Genomic DNA, 13,018 nt, shown 5'->3' with positions numbered 1-13,018 from the left:
TCACTTCTAAACTAAGATGACATAATATATCAAACCAAGAAACAATAAGAATCATGAAACAAACAAACAATATAATATGAGATATGATATAAGATAATATACAGTAAAATGTTTATAAATAAATTTGATATGACTAGAAGATAAATAGAAGTCTCATTTGAATAAATAAAGTACATAAAAATATAGATCTCAGCCGCCACAGCGGATGAGCAAATTTCTTGAATGAAAGATGTGATACGGCCCAGAGTGACGTAACCAAAGGCCCGTATTACTGCGCTTTAGTTTCAAGAGACCTGATTGGTGGGCGGGAAGCGCTCGTCCAATCAGAGACGCCAAGAGGCGGTGCTTGTACCCTCCGCCAGCCACAGAGGAGGAGCATTCTGTTTGGAGGGAAGTTTGACTTCCGCCAACAAACCAAACAATCCCGTGTCCCGAGTTCAAAGACAAAAACCACCGAAGTGACTAACAGAAGGAAGTTTGGATTTTAGAGTGAAAAATAAGCAACAACAACAAAAAACCAAAATGTATGCTTGCTTGACGGAGTTTGTAGTTTTCGGCAGCGTCTCGGTAGCCAGCAAGGCTAAGCTAGGCTAGGCTAATGTTAGCTCCGATTAAAAGTGCGATTTCGGTCTAAACTGGAATGCGCCGACCTGAGGTCAAAGGTCACCGATGAACGGACAGCTGTGATGATGGACGGACGGACGAAGGAGCTGCAAACTCAGCTGTGTAAAGCCGTGAAGGATGGAGAGCCCAGGTGACCTTTGTTTTCATCAGGGGGGTTCATGGGACTGACCGGGGCAGCTGCAGCCTTCAGTATTATAATATCCAGTTAGTATCAGCTGGACTTTCTGTTTTCATGTCACTGAGTCAAAAAGCGTCTCCAGCAGAGTTTTATTATCACTTTGATTAAATGACCACCATCTTCACGTCACAAATGCTAAATCTGATTATTTCTGTGTAAGCTTTTGTTGGAAGCTGCTGTAGTTGTCATCATAACAATGATGTATGGTTTTCTTTGGCAGATCTGTGCAGCTGCTTCTTTCACAAGGAGCTTGTCCTGACCTTGTGGGGAGAAAAGGGGTGGCTGCCATACACTTGGCTGTTGGCAAAGAGTCTGAAAAGAACACACGCTGCTTGAGAATGCTGCTTCAACGCGGAGCGGACCCCAACGTCAGGTGTGTTTCCACAAAAATTCAATCAAAAGCCCAACCCCATTTAATTTTCGAGGAACTTGGTCAGATCTGATTAAGGAAATCTGCTCTGTGTGTTAACAAAGGTTAGATTTTTGAATCTTCCACACTCTGTCTGTATGCATGCTTACAGTGACCGCACTGTAATGTTTCCAGTATCATGCTCATCAGGAATCATATTAAAATACAGAGACGAAACTGAAATTGAGCTTGAAATAATGCTATTTACTGTCATTTCTTCCAGGTCGTCAGATGGCTTGACTCCTCTTCATATTGCCGCACTTTGGGGATGTTATCAAAATCTGAAGATGCTATTGATGAACGGCGGGGACCCGAACATTAAAGATTTTGTAAGAATTGTTTTCCACAGTATTAACTTTAGATCGGGGGAAGTGTATGGGCACAGAACATGAAAATTTGAAATTAAACAGACTTTCACTAATCAACTGCCAGTATTATCAATAATTACACATTCCCCTGATATTAGATGCAGTTTGGTTTATGCTAGCTATCTCCATCCACATAGGAGGGGAAAACACCGGGGCAGCTTGCAGAGCAGGAGGAGAATAGAAAATGTGCTCTGCTCCTTCAGGAATACCAGACCAGCTCAGCGGACACAGAGGAGGACAATTTGCCTCAATTCCAATACTGTAAGAAAGTCTCTTTAGGGTTTATTTAACATTCATCCTCAAAATCACAATGTGTTTGTCCAGCTTTTAATGTCTCTTGGTTTACAGCAGATTGTCAGCAGCTTTCTAATTGTTTTCAATTAAGTCGAAGTGCTGATGTTAGAGTTTTCAGAAGCACAGACTGTGTGGAAAAAAAATATCAAATGAGATCTGGTTTTATTTTTCCAGCATCTGTTTGTCTAATGTTAGTTTTTCTTGTCTCTTTTTTTGTCTCTCAGCTATGTATTCAGACCAAACAGACATGTCCAGCCATCATGATTCGGACTACAGCTTCAGTTCTCACTCATCTATGATCAGTAACTTCGGTGATGTCCTGCTGAGCAGCACACGACGCTCTTCATTTTTTAACATGTTCAATGTTAATGGGAGGCCAAGCTGCAAAGGAATGTTTCAGAGCAGAATTTCTGATATGGACACCAAGAGGCAAGACTGGAACAATTCCTCTGTACATTGGGCCCCAGAAGGTCCCTCCATATTATCCAGCACACGCATGTCTGCCATGGGCCTTGCAGCTTCAATGCCAGTTCTGAAGGAGGATGATTTATTGACTGATGATGTCGTCTCCACATTAGAGGCAGATGAACATGCTGAGCCCTCTGATAGCAGAATTTCTCCCTCCAGACAAGATTTACTTTCAGCGGTCCTCCCCAAGCGAGTGAACCGTAACAGTGTGAGCTTCAAGGATGTAGATGAATATTTCCCTGTTTTTAGCCCTGAATCTCCCAAATCGCAGCCTGCTGTCGACGGCAGCACCGCCATCAGGTCCTTTGACCTTTCAGAGTACTCTGACTTCCTGGATTCTGAACGTATGGCCACTGTTTTACACAAGCAAGGCATCGACGTCACTTCACCGGACCATGTTTATGTTTTCTGTAGGGAGAGCAGCACAGGTGAGGACATGGAGAAAACAGTCATCAGTCGTCGTGATGTGGAAGAAAGTGATGATGAACAGGAAGAAGAGCCTGTGAAAGGAAAACAGCTGAAGATATCTGAACAGGCACAACATTCAGATGGAAGCAGCAGCAGCAGGACAGCCAGCAGTCAATACAGCAGCTGTGAGAGCGACCACTACACCAGCGCTCTGGATGCTTCCTTACTGCCCAGAAAGGCTTCTTCAGGGGCTCAATCTGACAAAAAGGGGGAGATTTTTACTGACTCTGAATTAATGAAGCGAGATGTTAACCTCACACCCGTTCAACGCCAGACAGAATCAAAACCTGAAAGTTTAGACAATTTACCAGGATTCATCAATAAACTGACTTTAAATGAAATCAAGCAAACGAATCGGGATGCTTTCATTTGTAGTGATGCTGTTGTAGATACTTCAAGCAAAGATGGTCTTGACAAGTTGTCCACTCAGCAGATGTTGGACACCAGATCTGATGGTGCCGTTGGGACATTTGAGGAATTGTCTGATCTTCCCTTCACGCCCAGTCCCTTTGTGACTGGTCGCACTCGCTCCAGGTTGAGTCGCTGCTCACTGCGAACAAGCAAAATGCCCGAAAGCCTCCTCGTCACGTCGTCTCTGTTTGAGGAGACCTTACCTACACCAGTTCGAGCCCCCCGCCAGACGCCCAGGTCTCAGAACAGTAGAGACCATTACAGTTCACCACACACTCCTTATTGTCCACCATCCACAGGAGGAGACTTCCTTCCCGAGAAGTGCCAAGACACACAGTCCAGCACCCTGAGCGTTGGCTCAAGTGTTAGCAACAGCCAGGCGGATACTCTCATCCTCTCCAAGAGTGTAAACTGCAGTAGCAGTGAATCACAGACGTTATCAGATACAGTCGTACTGGAGAAAAACCAGGACTCTTCGATGGATGCGTATGAAAGAAACCTTGCAGAGATTGCACTTGCTATGCAATGCCAAGAAAGGGATCTTGCTCAGGTTGGGGATTTCCTGATTGATGATCTGACAAGTGCAGATGAGGAAAAGACAAGGGAAGATGTAATTTCTGGCCCTGTTGAGGGAAACATGGAGAGCCTGAAGAACGAAGATCTCTGGATCACTGAGGATAGCAACTCTCAGCTTGACTCTGTGTCATCTTCATCCAACTCCGACTGTTTTTCTCCCAGGAGGTCCAGGGAAGACTCTGACCTTCCATGCACTCCAGGAACCGGATGCACCCCCCGATACAGCATGAACAGGTTGTCGAGTCGCTGCAGGCCTCAGCAACTGGCGAACCTGTCCTACACACCCGGAGGACGTCCACACATTCAGGACCTGGACGAACCGGTGGAGTACCTCTACACAGATACAGAACAGGGCCACATGCTGATCGAGACCCATGTCCCACCTACCGCCAACACCTCACTCAGCTCCAGCATGAGCACCACCACCAGCAGCGAAGAGACTGTAATCTATGACTGGCGCTCAATGCAGATGAGTTTGATGGGCAACAGAGGCAAGGAAAACCAGGATCCCCCGACGGTGAAGCGGGAAGGTCACAATGAAGAAGACAGGGACAGATTACTGCCAGAGACTAAAGGGATCACTGACAGGGAGCTGAGATTGAGGCTGGTGGAGCTGGGGGAGAGTCCGGGTCCCATCAGCAGCCGGACCAGGCCCACCTACATGAAAAGACTGTGTCGTCTGCTGCAGGAGTCAAAATCTCCATCTCTGTGTCGCCAGAAACAAACAGTGCAGCCACAGTCAGGTGATGCGCCTGCCCTTTATTTCAACTTCTTGATCACTATTTACAAAAATATGAATGATTATCTCATGATATTATTTCAGAACTTGTGGTTTGAATGATAATGAGCAGTTTCTTTTCATTTCCCGCAGATTTAGGTTACAGCCCAGAGTTGTGTCGGGCTCTGCAAACCTTCAAGCTGCCCGATTGCCAGGCAGACGAGCAGGCATTGTGTCAGCAGTTCGACCAACCAGATCAAAACAGGAAGTGGAGGGAGGGCATCATCAAGTCCAGCTTCAACTACCTGCTGCTTGATCCGAGGTCCAACATCATTCCAGCACTGTCACTGCAGACTGATTATAAAAATCAACAAAGCTGTACTGGACTGCTGGAGTAGAACTAAAAACCTAATTAAACTAATCTTGTTCTTTCTTCTCTGTCAGGGTGACAAATAATCTCCCGTTCCGCAGTCACACCATCACTCCGTTGGAGTGTTTCCAGACGTTCATCCACTCCATATTCTACGTGGGCAAAGGAAAACGCTCCCGTCCGTACAGTCACCTGTACGAGGCTTTAGAGTACTACAGCGGGGACAAGACCTCGAAGGTATGACTGCATACGCCGATCGGTCTTAGTTGAAATTAGATGCGAATTAATGACATATGAAATATCTGGATAAATCATTGACCTTTTCTTCTCGGTGACAGAAACTGTGCCCCAAAGTGCAGCACATCCTGAACGTGTGGAACGGCGGGCAGGGCGTCATCTCCCTGCACTGCTTCCAAAACGTGATTCCGGTGGAGGCGTACACAAGGGAGGCGTGCATGGTGGAGGCCATCGGTGAGTATCAGCAGGGGAACGTCTGAGCGGCTCCTAAAGCAGCCTGTCAAGATTATTTTGTCATAATGTTCAGTTCATTATTACTCATACATGAAATCCATAATGGGGCATAACTAGAGGGACTTAATGATGCAAACAGCTGATCTTTAACTTTAATTTTACCTTAATTTGACTCTGTTAACAATCTTCAGAACAGATTGTATTTTTCTGGTTTAAAAAACGAAAAACTCAAGGTATGAGAACCAGAGAAGTTTTATTATTTAATTTAATTTTTTCACTTATTTTTTTAAAATGCAGAAACACAGTCAACTATTATTTTCCAATAATTTAATGCTAAGTGGGATTCATTTTTTGAGTTATTACATCTGACATATGTCCATGTTTACCAACAACATAGATTTTCATGTATTATTCATTTTGTAAAAGGTTGCAATTAAAAATTATCTCAGGATGTTAAAGCGACACACTAACTATTATATATTATTATTTTCTATCTTCCACATCAAGATAAGCCACAAAGAACACAAAACAAAAAACAAACTAAAAAAAAAACAAACAGCCTTTCATGAACCAACTTCATTCTCCAATCACTTTTCCAGGTTTGAAGATGCTGACCAATCAGAAGCGAGGGGACTTTTACGGCGTGGTGTCCAATTGGCAGTCGAAGCAGAAGCGGGAGCTGGGCGTCCATCTGCTGTACCGGGCCATGCAGATCTTCTTGGCTGAGGGTGAGAGGCAGCTCAGACCGGCAGATATCAGACAGTAGCCCCCTGACAGTATCCAAACAGCAATACGTGACCGGGGTGTGGGGGGGGGTAACACCAGCTCAGGTCATTGGGCAGCTCCTGGTCTGACACACACTCAGTTTAATGGCCCATAACTGTGAACTTTGACCACTCCGTCAGGAAAATGCACTTTGTCACACACGTGACGTCCCTTTATATTTACACTGAACTGGTTAGCTGGGATCATGTTGCTTGTTTAAAATCTCAAAATAGTCTGAAATCCCTCATTGAGGGCGGCAGTGGAGCCGTTAAAACGCTGAAAACATTTCAGTTTAGCTTGTTTATTTTTGTAGACAAGCTGGTTTGTTCGGCTTTCATTTCATTTCTTTATCTATGTACGTAAGCAGGTTGGGAAAGTGTCCCTCATTGCCTAAACCAGATGAGACGAGTCACCAGAATACTTAATTAATTAATTAATAAAAAAATTAATAAAAACATGAACTGAAGCTCACCTCACCCATCAGTCACAACCAAACATGTTTTCTCAGTGGGACCTTTATTTTCATCTTTTATAGTAAAAGTTTTTCAGATTGATTCCGATATCTGACACTATCTAGTCAAAATAAGCTTTTCCATCAACATTTCAAAATATAATGTCTTAAAAAATAAAAGTTTGGGAGAGTGAAGATTACAAAAAAGACCTGAGAGTTGATCATGCTTAAAATAGATGTAGGTTTCATGAAGGGAACAACAAGAGGTGTAGAGTTTTAGAGAGCCAGTGTTTGTTAAATATGCTGTCAGTTGGAATTCGTTCTGGTTTTAGAAATGTGTAAAAGTGTTAAATGTCCAAAGTTAGAGCCTGAACCAGTTTTGTATTATTCTTCGTTCTGTAGAAGAAACTGATGCCACTATCTTTTTTATGTAAGTTATTAAAAAGAAATCACAAGTTGAGATTTATTCATCAAGATAAGTTTGAACCATCTTTCCTTCTCTGCTCAGCTTTATTCCTCAGAAAACAGAAACCAAACAAACCCATTTATTCTAAAATAATGTTTTCCACCTTCTCCCTTCCCAAACACCTGATCTATAGCATTAACTTGACATCATGAAATTAATGACATGGAAATCACTACTTCTGTTAGTTAAACGTTAATGTTTCAATCGTGACCGAAAAACAAACACACCCTTCTTCAGGTTTCAGGTTATAAATACAGACTTCATTGTGATCAATTTTTGTATCCGCTGTGTAACAATAATCAATATTTGTCTGCATACACAGTTTTTTTTTTTTGTTTCTGTCGTTTTTTCATTTCTCTTGCATTTATGTGTTTAAAAAAAAAATACAAAGGACATAAAACTAAAAAGGACGACTGGTTGTTTTAATGTCCCGTTCATTGATGTCCCTCTGCTGGACAAATGGAGTCATTAAATCTGCTGCCATGCCTGAAATGGAGCAATAAAAACATGATATTTCTGTGATTCAGTAATTTGTTATCAGTGTTAATATAGGAAGTATATATATTTAATGGAACACGGCCAGTTTTTTGAATGTTTAATACCAATCTTCAACAAGATATTCTGAATTGATGCACATATTTATTTTAATAGTTTTTTTGTCAAGAAGAGCTTCAGTTAAAAAAAAAAACACTTAAGAACTAAAAGTGTGACAAGAAGCTGTTTCTCTTTTCATTCAAACATTTAATTTAGGCACGATGGGCTTCAATTACTGCTTTCATGACTCATGCAGCTTCTTGGTAATGGTCGGTCTGGGACTTCTTACAAACATCACGGTGGTTTGTACAGTAAACAGGCACAAAGTCTTCTGTGGCTTAGCTGACACGTCAAACTATCGTAACACAAGTGACACCTTTTCCGCTCATCTAACCTAATTGTCTAAGATTTAATAATATGTAAATGCAGTTATTAAATAATAGCTGTATTCTTAGAAAAAAATATTTGTTTGTGTGTATTTATTTATAGATATAAATATACACACAAACACATCATCCTCCAGCACCAGCTGTAGGCACACAATTATATTTGTGTGTTTGTGTTTTAGCAGCACATTTGGTGCATTTATTTACCTAAATTACTTTTAATTGTCTCATGGTGGGAAAAAACAGAGTTTAGTGGACACACACATAAAAGGGGTCCAGCTACAGACAGTATAAAATATATTAATATAGAATTAAAGTGTCATTCAGTGGAATTAAGAAATTGTGTAATTATTTTGCAAAATGTGTTTTCACTTAGGCAGACTGAAAGCAACAAAACTATTTTGTTGTCAAATGTTCGCAGTTTAACAATAATAAATAGGACACAATATAAAATGACAAAAGAACTGTTAAAAATGAGGTCTGTTGTAATAGTGTGTTGTGTGATTAATCTCTTAAATCCAAATTATTCCAATATTTCCTTTTCACAAAAAGATTTAGAGCAACTTATTTAAATAATTTCCAGTTTTATAACTTTCTCCTCCAGTTAAGTTAAAATATTGTCACTATAAAAAGACGTAACAATGTTTATCTATTGGTTCTTGCAGTAAAAGCTAAATTTGGAATATTAATTAAACCTAGTAGAATAAAGTTGGTAAATAAGAAGCTAATTAAGAGTGTTACTGAAATGTTTCCATTTAAATGGAAGCGGCAAAGTGCTGCTTCAGTCAGCAAGAGTAATTGAGTTAATTTTATTCTTAACATTCAGTTGTGACAGTTGATTTAATGTACAAAAACAAGTGACAAACAGAAAAACACAGTAAAGTTGTTTAAATTCATCGTTCTTTAATGTTTCAGACATAAAAATTGGCACATATTTTAATATAACAGTTCTTTTACATGCTCACCTTTTTTGGTTTTTGCTTAAAATTCTATTATTTCTAAAAGGTCATTAATCATTTTATCCTGCAGCTTTTCGGAAAACGTTCTCACCTCTTATTTGTTTCTTTTTTTGAATTTTTTCCAACAACTAAATCATTTATCAAACCTTCAGTGTGATGGCAGCCAAATGTTCTTGGTATATTTTCCTTTAAAGGTCATTTTATTTCCCAACTATCTCCTGCATCTTTAATCCCCCCCTGCTGTTGAAACCCGACTGGCGGGGGTTTGGTGGGAGGGGCCGCCCAGCCAGCGTGATGGAGATGAAATCTGAGCTGCCTGTCAATTCAACGCTGCCTGTGTTCGCCGGCTGACGGTGGGAGGTGGGGGATGGGGCAGGGTGAGAAATAAACAATGCCGTCATCAGCATATCGTGACGCTATTCGTGGTGACGGTGGGACGAAATCTGGGACACAGTTGCATTCATCGTTCAGTGAGCTCTTCCACACAGTTAAACCCACCGACAGCAATGAATGTTGATTGTGACCTTTGCTGTTGCTTTGGAACCTGAAGCCATTTTTTCTTTGTTTGTTTGTTTTGAGGGCACCATGCTCTTCCTGTGGTTGGTGCAGGAGTCATCTGAAACTTTTGCAGGTTTATTTTATTTTTTTGAGCGGGGGGAGGCTGAGCGACAAAGGCATGGCCACAGGGTACAATCAACGGTCGATGGTTTTTTCAATTTAGCTCAAACTCACCGACAGCGTTGAATGTTCACTGGGGCGAGCACGGACCTGATGGTGACCAGAGATGACATTCTGCTTACAGATGCAGAGGCAGCAAGTCTTAAGTGTAGGCGGAGAAACTCTCTCTTCATGACAACGCCCCCCCGATCTTTTCATTCCCTGAGCCGAGGGGATACTAAAAGAATCAGGAGTGTTTTATCAGACTTTGATGATGCCATCTTTTCCATCAACTTCTATGAGCTTCAAAGATGGAACAATAACTCTAAATCTTCTTTCAGCCTTTTAGGTGAACATCACCTGATGCCCCCCCCCCCCCCCCCCCCCCCCGCATCATTCCCTGTACCTGCAGATAAGAGAGAGAGAGAAAAAGATTAATAGGAAGAAACAAACATGCAGATAAACATCAAATGCTGTTTGACTGAAACAAATGTGCTCTGTTCTCTGACACCACAGAAGCAAGCTCCGCCTCGTCTCAAATCCTGGCAAAGGATTTGATCGTCACCAATGAGATGCGGTCAGTGTGACGCCGTGTGTGGGAACACATTTTTCTTTCACTACGAGTAGCAGTTAGAAGGGGGAAGTCATATTGAAACTGATGACTCATAGCAAGTTTCAGTGAACACAACACCTGGGCGGAGGCTGCAGCCCGTCATGATGCAGCGTGTTGGAGTGCAGCGGCCTCATGCGTGGTGGAGGATAAGGCAGAGACCGAATCTGAAACTGCAGACTCACCCAGATCGAGAGCATCTGTTGTTCTCGTTATGTGTCACTGTGGCTGAACATCGGCTGTTTTCTTTTTTTTTGTTGTTGTTTTCCTCTTGTGTGTGAAAGATTTTATTACACACTGTTGTTTTTTTGTTTTTTGTCCATGATGAGAAGCTCTGATTAAGCAGAGCGTTTGTGAGACGCACAGAAATGAAACGCCAAAGAGCTGCAGCAGAAACTGCGATGAAGATGAGTCAAGATGTGGTTGGGTGATAAACATGGTGTTGGGAAACTGACGGGCAGGAGACGACAGCAAGGTGGATAACTCATCCACTATTTTCACCCAGAAAACAGCGTTAAAAATAACACTGACTCATCTGTGCTCTGAAGCAGCAACACATTAAACAGTAATCACGACGATTGTTAAAGTTTCCTGCACGCGGCCGACGGCGGCGAATGTGCTGCATCTCATCTCTCCTTCAGATCACAAAGAGCTGTCGTTTCCCAGAGTGTCTCGGTTCACGTATTCTTCTGAAAAGCCCGTCAGCTGCAAGCAGACACTACATCATCACTCAAAATACCTCAATCACATTATAAAAAAATAAATAAATATGTAGTTTGCCGGCTGCTGACACGTCTCCCAAAGCTTGGACCAAAAAAAAAAAAAGCACAGTCCTTGCTGTGAGGAACGCTGCTAAATCAGCCTCTGTCCTCCGTCCTCCCTCCCCAGCAGAGACTTGACTGACAGAAGTGGATGAGAAGGAATGTTGCTTTATAAGGTCTTCTCTGGCCGGAGGACGGGGGTGACAGGAAGAAAGATCCAGGACACGCAACCAGAGACGGGGGGGTGCCCTGAGCTGACAACGTGGCCCTAATCTGAATGACAAGGTCTGCACATCAGCCCTGAAACCAGCCTTGGGGGGGGGTGAGGGGAACAAGGAGGGGCAGACGGGGGTGTCCTTCCTTCAAACGTGGTGGCCTTAATGGCACCGACAGCTCTGACATTTAACCACTGAATCATTTTTAGATAAGTGGATGTTGGGGGGTTCGGGCAGGGGCTGGAGGATGATGATGTGACTTGTGAAACTTGAAATTTTCAAGAGGCGTTTTGAGGATAAATATATATTTAAAAAAAAAAAGAGAGGGAAAAGGAAAGAACAAAAGTGGATGTTGGGAACAACGCCTTATCTTCACTTTGGGGACAAACAACAGAACGGAGGAGCGGCGGCAGAGGTGAACCGACGGAGCTCACTGCTGACCTTCTCTGAGCTGGCAGGCTGAATGTGATGCACAGATTAAAAAAAAAAAAAAAAAAAAAAAAAAAACACATGCTGAGCAGATTGCAAATGAAAGAAAACTATAAAGTCTAAAAACGTCAGAGCTGCATGAGGAGCACAAATGGCAAACTAGCAGAATAACTTTGTGTGAAAGATACAATAAAAAGTTTTTCGATTACTTCCAGATAAAAGAAGCTCCATGCTCCATTTTGTGGCAGCGTGCAAACGTGCTGATCTTTATTTTATTTTTACCGTCAGAGGAGACTCTTTCATCAGGTAAAGAAACAAAGGAATGTTGCCCTAAAAGTTTTGGCATTTGTTTAATAAAATAATACTTTAGCTGTAAAAGTCACCACATCCTCCACTGTCAGCTAATTTTAGGTCCTCAGAAAGAAGCATTCTGACTCGTCACAGTTCAAACTTCAGTCACACAAAAGTCCAAAGTCTCTTTTCAACTTGTTTTTAAGAGATCCAGTAAAATGTCTGGGCTTGAATACAGATTTGATTTCCACAGCTGCTTATCTGTTTTTTTTTTAAATCACCCCCACCCCCCGCCAAAAAAAAAAAAAGAAAGAAAAAAAAAAAAGATTTTGTCAGATTTAAGATTTTCAGATCAGATTTTTGCTGCTCAGGCCTTAAAACACACGTCGCAGTGGAAACCCCAGTTTGTCTCTCTCTCTCTGTCCTATGACGGTGGGGGGGGCTGACATTCCTGGCGAGGGTGCTGTGGTTTGTCGGTCTGCCTGCAGGTACAGACCGGCCTGCTCTGTCTGCCTGTCTGCTGATATCATTCCACAACGTGATCTGTTTAGCTGCCTGACTTAATGCTCACCTGCTCGCTGGCCTCCGGCTCCGTGTTTCTGTGTGTGTGTTTTGACTTCCTCACGGCTGGATTACACACACACACACACACACACACACACACACACAGGATGAATGATAAATGGCCTCCAGCGGCAGGACTGACCTGATGTTTACGAATTTTGACAAACAACACAAAGTCTACAATAGCACACGCACAAACACGAACACACTGACATCCAGGATTGGCACTATCAGGTTTGATTTCACGCACTGAGATAAACACACAACATTCCCTTCAACTTAAGAGAATTCATCAAAACTAATAAAACCTGTGATCAAAATCACAACCAGTTTAAATGCCACTAAGTAGAGTTAAAGGTTCGATTCCCTCTGATCCCAGCTCCTGTCCTCTGTGTTGTGTATTTTTTTTCCCTTCACCATTTCATCCTCAGGTTGTCGGAGCACTGACAGATACAGGCTGACGTCTGAGGACGGGTCTGAGTCCACCTGGAGGTGGTCTCTGCCAGACCTGCAGGCAGGCTGCCTGTATTCATATTCATCACACACACACAGATTGGATCTGACAGCACACACAA

General features: G+C 42.4%; 1 protein-coding gene across 1 annotated transcript; it reads left to right on the top strand.

Moving 5' to 3' along the window:
- The first annotated feature begins 477 nt into the window (after positions 1-477).
- Positions 478-7,340, top strand: LOC115042026 (uncharacterized). Its single transcript, XM_029500024.1, has 9 exons — positions 478-754; positions 1,023-1,175; positions 1,435-1,540; positions 1,717-1,840; positions 2,098-4,539; positions 4,668-4,836; positions 4,959-5,121; positions 5,223-5,355; positions 5,955-7,340. Exons 1-9 carry the CDS (start codon positions 687-689, stop codon positions 6,119-6,121), a joined length of 3,525 nt encoding a protein of 1,174 aa, XP_029355884.1. The 5' UTR covers positions 478-686; the 3' UTR covers positions 6,122-7,340.
- Positions 7,341-13,018: the final 5,678 nt, after the last annotated feature.

This window comes from Echeneis naucrates, chromosome 4, assembly GCF_900963305.1.
Source record: "Echeneis naucrates chromosome 4, fEcheNa1.1, whole genome shotgun sequence".
Lineage (NCBI taxonomy): Eukaryota > Metazoa > Chordata > Actinopteri > Carangiformes > Echeneidae > Echeneis > Echeneis naucrates.
This window is presented reverse-complemented; position numbering and strand designations above follow the sequence as displayed.

Excerpts from the sequence above, each read along its gene's own strand:
- LOC115042026 (XM_029500024.1), top strand. The coding sequence starts at position 687 with ATGATGGACGGACGGACGAAGGAGCTGCAAACTCAGCTGTGTAAAGCC. Across the intron at positions 1,176-1,434 it reads GGAGCGGACCCCAACGTCAG|GTCGTCAGATGGCTTGACTC; the intron begins GTGTGTTTCCAC and ends CATTTCTTCCAG. Across the intron at positions 1,841-2,097 it reads TTTGCCTCAATTCCAATACT|CTATGTATTCAGACCAAACA; the intron begins GTAAGAAAGTCT and ends TTTGTCTCTCAG.